The sequence below is a fragment of the Papaver somniferum genome, unplaced genomic scaffold, assembly GCF_003573695.1.
Source record: "Papaver somniferum cultivar HN1 unplaced genomic scaffold, ASM357369v1 unplaced-scaffold_128, whole genome shotgun sequence".
Lineage (NCBI taxonomy): Eukaryota > Viridiplantae > Streptophyta > Magnoliopsida > Ranunculales > Papaveraceae > Papaver > Papaver somniferum.
This window is the reverse complement of record NW_020621936.1, coordinates 4,221,188-4,227,359: the sequence shown is the minus strand read 5'-3', so window position 1 is coordinate 4,227,359 and position 6,172 is coordinate 4,221,188. Positions and strand designations below refer to the sequence as shown.

The 6,172-nt window shown below is 36.1% G+C and overlaps 1 protein-coding gene across 1 annotated transcript; it reads left to right on the top strand.

Moving 5' to 3' along the window:
- The first annotated feature begins 1,528 nt into the window (after window positions 1-1,528).
- LOC113331842 lies at window positions 1,529-2,146 on the top strand. Its single transcript, XM_026578495.1, has 2 exons — window positions 1,529-1,796; window positions 1,893-2,146. Exons 1-2 carry the CDS (start codon window positions 1,529-1,531, stop codon window positions 2,144-2,146), a joined length of 522 nt encoding a protein of 173 aa, XP_026434280.1.
- The last annotated feature ends 4,026 nt before the right edge of the window (window positions 2,147-6,172 follow it).

Genomic DNA, 6,172 nt, shown 5'->3' with positions numbered 1-6,172 from the left:
GTGTTAATGGAGGAAGCTTTGAGTAGAAGATTATCTCAAATGGTGGAAGAAGGTTTAATCTGTCCTATGATGGAAAGGAAAGGTATTCACCCAACCCATTTATTCTTTGCAGATGATGCGTTTATCTTCATTAATGGTGCTAAAAAGAGTGTTTTAAACCTTATGAAACTTCTTGAGGATTACCAAAAAAGTTCAGGTCAAGTCATCAACAAGAGTAAAAGCAAAATGTTTATTGATGGGACTTCTGAACTAAGGAAAAAGCAGCTTAAGGAGAAGATTCAAATGGAAATAAGTTCTTTCCCTGAAAAATATCTTGGAGTCATTCTTACAACAAGGAGAGTAAAAGTGACAATTGTATGGCCAATGGTTGAGATGATGCAAAGAAAGCTAGCCATTTGGAAAGGTAAATTACTATCTTTTCAAGAAAGATTAGTTTTAATAAAGTCTGTGCTGAGTAGTATTCCAGTTTATAATATGGCAGTGTATAAATGGCCTGCATCAGTAATTAAAATCTGTGAAAGAATCATGAGGAACTTTCTGTGGTCTGGAGATGGGGATACAAGGAAGTATAATAAATTTTCTTGGAAAAAAGTTTGTACTCCCTTTAGTGAAGGAGGCTTAGGGATTAGAAGACTTGGTGATCTCAATAGAGCCCTCCTTATGAAAATGATGTGGAAAATTAATACTTCTAAAGAATATTGGGCATTGTTCTTTCATGCTAAATATAAAGATAAAAATGGGAGATGGAAAACTGAGTGGCAGATATCTTCAGTATGTCCTGGATTGAAATGGGCATGGGAAATGATGAAAGAAGACACAAGATGGATTATAGGGAATGGTGAAAAAATATCAGCCTGGTTTGATCATTGGATTGAAGATGGTGCTTTGTATGATAGATTTGAATATCATAGTTATGTTACTGACAATAAACACTTGAAAGTTTCTGATATTTTACTAAATGGAGAGTGGTCTATAAATAGTGAGCTTCATCATATCTTTAATAATCTTCAAATGCCTGAAGTACTTGGGGGAGAGGATGCTATGATATGGACAAGAACTTTAAAAGGAGATTTTTTGACTTCAGTGGCAGTTGATAAATTGAGACATAAAGAATAGCAGTCAATTGGTCACAAAAAATATGGTCTCATTTTCTTCATCCTTCAATTGCTAGTAATGTTTGGAAGCTTATACAAGGAATATATGTGGATGATCAGTGCATGATTAAGAATGGATATGAAATAGTTTCAAGATGTTGCATTTGTGAAGCTGCAGAAGATAACATGAATCACTTGCTATGGGAATGTAGTTTTAGCACTGAGATTTGGAGATGGATCTGTGATGTATTTAAGTTCAAAGTGCCAACTTCTTTTGAAGATGTATGGAAGAAAGCTTCTAACTGCAGTCCTCTGGTCAAACAAGTATGGATAAATGCATCCTGCAAAATTATAAAGGAACTGTGGTTTCAGAAGAATAATTGTTTTTTTTTGAAGAGATCAAACCAAATATGCATAGATTCAACAGCAGAATCATGAAATTAGTAAATGAGGGTGGGATGAGAATTACAGGCACCAAATGGAATCCAAATTATGATCAAGAGATCATTGAAAAGTTTCATTTAGGGATAAGAATGTCCAAATTTCAGTTCATTAAGACTTGCTATTGGATTCCACCTGAACAAGAATGTGTGATGTTCTGTTGTGATGGCTCATCATTTGGAAAACCTGGTTCTGCGGGATTTGGGGTTGTAGTAAGAGATTCAAACTGTCAGGTGTTAGGTGTTCTCACTGGTGACATTGGTATTGCTTCTAATTATCTTGCATAATCTTATGGTATTATATGGGCGTTGGAGTTAGCTGTGCAATGGAATATGATGAAGATAATTATTCTATCAGACTCTAAGGATGTTCTGGCAGAATTTTCTCAGGGAAGGGTACCATGGTTTCTTAAAGGAAGATGGAGTATTGCTACAAGGAAGCTCAGTTCAATAAGATATGAACATTGTTACATGGAAGTCAACTTTTCAGCTGACAATATGGCTAAAAAGGGAGCATCTTTTGCTGCTGGAGTTAGACAGATACCCCTTGGTAGACCTCAATGTCTGCCAAGAGTTGAAATGCCAAATGTTGAGTATTATAGATTTGGATGAAAAGAAAGGTTAAGAGAAAGTAGTGGGTCTGTTAGTGGGCATGTTTCTTTTATCTTCAAATTTTAGCTTCTTGTATTAGGGCATGTATCTTTTATTTTTAAATTTGAGTTCCTTTGTAATTGGGCTGTAATTTTGGCTATTTTAATAAAAGTTATGTGATTAATAAAAAAAAATATAGTCGTGGTTTGCAAAGATTGCATTCCTTATTGATTTATTGTTTTAAGTTCGTAAACTTCCAATTTGAGAAATAACCAGCTTGGGTACGCGTACAGGTACGTGTACCTTAGCTACCGGATTTGAGTTTGGGAACTCAGCAGAAATTTTCGGTTCGAAAACTTTCATGGGTACACGTACCTAAGGTGACTGGTTTTCCAGTTTGTAAACTACAAACTCCAGCAGAAGTTTTCGGTCAGAAAAATTCCGCCAGTACGCATACGGGTATGCGTACCCAACCTGTCTCCTTGACCAACGTCGCATGCACAAGTGCACACAATTGGTTTCCAACACATGGATTTATACACTAATGTGCAAACACACTATATATATTTATATCCATAATTAGTTACATAATCTCAACTCTTCATTTCAATCATTGAAACATTCTTCTATAATGTTATAACAATCGTTATTCACGACTATCGTCATCAAAGCTATTTTCAAGATTGAAACGCCATCATGACTTTCGTCACGGATAAAGATGAAAAGTGGTTAAAGCGAAAGCTTACCAACACGTATTTCGAGAAAAAGATAGGCGAGTAAACTCGGCTCGAAATAGCAAATGTGTATGTATGAAAACTATCATACTTTTACGAATTTGTCTCAAGAGTAGGAGATAGAGAGATAGACTTTTGAGTGATATATAAGTTCAAGTCTCCACATACCTTTTAGTCGGATGAAGTTCCACTAGTTCCTCGAGTAGTTCTTCGTCTTCGTAAGATAATCGCCATGGAGTCTGGAGCTCAACTACACTAATCTGTCCTAAACCGAGACTTAGCTATAAGTAGTCTAGAAATCAACACATATAGTTTTGACACCTAAACTTGACAAACATGCTTGAGATAGCAACGCATGCGAGTTCGACCGAGCAGTACTCTAAAAATCTCCCCCTTTGTCAATTTTAGTGGCAAAACTATCAATACATATGGATTACAAAATAAATAAAACTTTGTAGCTTCTCGTCCACATGCTAGATCTCCTTGGTGCTTCAACATTACTCGAAAACTTCGTCTTTTCCAAGTACTCCCATGATTCCATAGATGTTCAATTCATCATCATAGTTGTTGAAGTTCTGTAATCATAACAATGAGAAAACAAAAGCTCTCGATCATTGTTATACAGTGTCATAGTATTATTACACAGTGTTAGAGCATTTATCGGTCGAACTCGCATGCGTTGCTATCTCAAGAATGTTTGTCAATGTTAATGATCAAAACTATAAGTCTTGATTTCTATTCTACAATAGCTAAGGTCTCGGACTAGGATAGAAAGTGTAGTTGAGCTCAAGAACTCCATGTAAATCATCATACAAGACGAAGGACTACTCAAGGAACCGGTGGATCTTCATCGATTAAAAGGTATGTGGATACTTGAACTTATCTATCACCCAAAAGTCTATTTATCTCCTATCTTGAGACAAAAGTCGTTTTGCTATATAGACTTAGATTATACACATTTGCTATTTCGAGCTGTTCTCACCTATCTATTTCTCGAAATATGTGTTGGTAAGCTTTCGCTTTAGCCAAGTTCATCTTTACCTAGTGACTAAAATCATGACAAGTTTCAATCACTTTGAAAATTGCTTACTTTGACGAAAAATAGTTTGTGAATAACAACTATAGAATATCAACGTCCTCTAAGAATGTTTCAATGATTGAAATGATAGTTTAGATAATATAACCATTGGAGGATATAAGCATTGTTGTGGAAACACATATATGTATAAGTCCTTATTCCTTGAACCGAAGTTTTCGAACTTTGTTGATCTAGAGAACCGGAATAGTGGCGTGAGCTAAGTCCGCGAACTCAGTCTGCGAACTGACGAAATTTCTCGACCCGAGAAATTCTGCTGGAGATGCACTCCGTCCGGGAACTTAAGTCCGCGAACCCAGTCCGCGAACTTGAGTAGGTTATATCTAACAATGATGTTTGTGAACTTATTCTTATATAAACTAAGGAATTCAAATTGCAAACCGTGGATATATAGTTCATGAACCGATTCGAGTGAATCAAATCGTTTTTGCTTCGATTGTGTCTTGTGTAGTTACATAAGATTTCCTTGCAATTGAACAACTCTCTAGCTAGTTCATTTGAGTCACTTGAACTAGTTATGGTGAAGAAGAATATGGTTGATATGAAAGTGATCATATGGCTAACCATTTGGTTAACTATTGTTGAACCAACAAATGTACAAGTTTGGGTACGGTTATACAAGCCTAGAAACATGCATTTCATTTGTGTGTAACAAGCTAGTTTTCGATCTAACGGTTGAAAGATATTAGCTTGAATCTAATCAGGTTTTCATCAAACGGTGAATATTGAATGCTTTGTTACCAAGCTAACATTGATTGCAAACCCTGATTTGAAAGACTATATAAGGGAGAACTCTAGCAACTGGGAAACCTAATCTCCACACCTTCTGTGTGATACTAGTTGTGCTAAGCTAGAGTCGATTCTCCTTTAACCTTTGGTTTCTTCTTCTAAACCAGGTTAACGACTTAAAGACTTCATTGGGATTGTGAAGCCAGACTGATACTACTTTCTTGTAGTTGTCTGATCTGATCTTGTTGTTTCTATCGTACGAGTACAATTGTAATAATTGGCTTGAGATTGATATCTACGATAGGCAAGATATAAAAGTAATCACAAACACTTCGTCTCATCGTTTGTGATTCCACAATATATTTTTTCGCCGCGTCGATTAAGATTATTGTGAGGTGATTGATAATACTAGGCTGTTCTTCGGGAATATAAGTCTGGGTTATCAATTGGTTCCTGTTCACCTTGATTTATCAAAAGACGAAACAAAACTCGTAGGTATATTCGTGGGAGACGGATTTATCTATTACCGTAGACTTTTCTGTGTCATACATATTTGTTTATTAAAGTCTTCGACTTTGGGTTGTAGCAACTCTTAGTTGTGGGTGAGATTAGCTAAGGGAATCAAGTACGTAGCATCCTGCTGGGATCAAAGACATAAGAGCATAACTGTATCTTGGATCAGTGTGAGATTGATTGAGGTTCAACTACAGTCCATACCGAAGTTAATTTGGAGTAGGCTAGTGTTTGTAGCGGCTTAATACAATGTGTGTTCAATCTAGACTAGGTCCCGGGGTTTTTCTGCATTTGCGGTCTCCTTGTTAACAACATTCTGGTGTCTGTGTTATTTCTTTTCCGCATTATATTTTGTTATATAATTGAAATATCACAGGTTGTGCGTAGTTCAATCAATTAGAATATCCGACCTTTTGATTGTTGATTTAAATTGATTGACACTTGGATATTGGTCTTTGGTACCATCCAAGTTATCTCTCTAGTATTTGATAAAGACTCGCAGATTTCTATTTGCTTGAGTCTATATCAAATCAAGAGATTGAGATATAAACTCTTTGATATACTTTTTATCTAGATTGAGTCTGACTGTCTAGTTGATTCTCTAGAAAGTATATTGGAGTTTGTCCATACAGATTGCTAAGCGAAATATTGGGTGCGGTTGTTGTACCCTTGCTTTTTCAATTGGTATCAGAGCAGGCAAACACGTTCAAGACCTTAAAAGTCTGTGTTTGTAGCGATCTGACTCTATGGAAAAAGGTGCTATCTCAATTAACGTACCACCAGTCTTCGATGGCTCTAATTACTTGTGGTGGAAAATTGTTATGCGAGATTTTCTTCAAGCACGTGATTTTCAATCATGGGTATATGTTGTTAATGGTTATAATGCTCCTGTCATGGCAGTTGGAGATGTAAACGTTCCCAAGGATATTGGTGAATACACCCCTTCCGAGATAAATGATGCAAAGAAAAATTCCG

What these genes read in the sequence shown, in the direction of transcription:
- LOC113331842 (XM_026578495.1), top strand. Translation starts at nt 1,529, where the DNA reads ATGAAATTAGTAAATGAGGGTGGGATGAGAATTACAGGCACCAAATGG. An exon ending in TGTTCTCACTGGTGACATTG is followed by an intron (nt 1,797 to 1,892) that starts GTATTGCTTCTA and finishes TTATTCTATCAG; the next exon opens with ACTCTAAGGATGTTCTGGCA.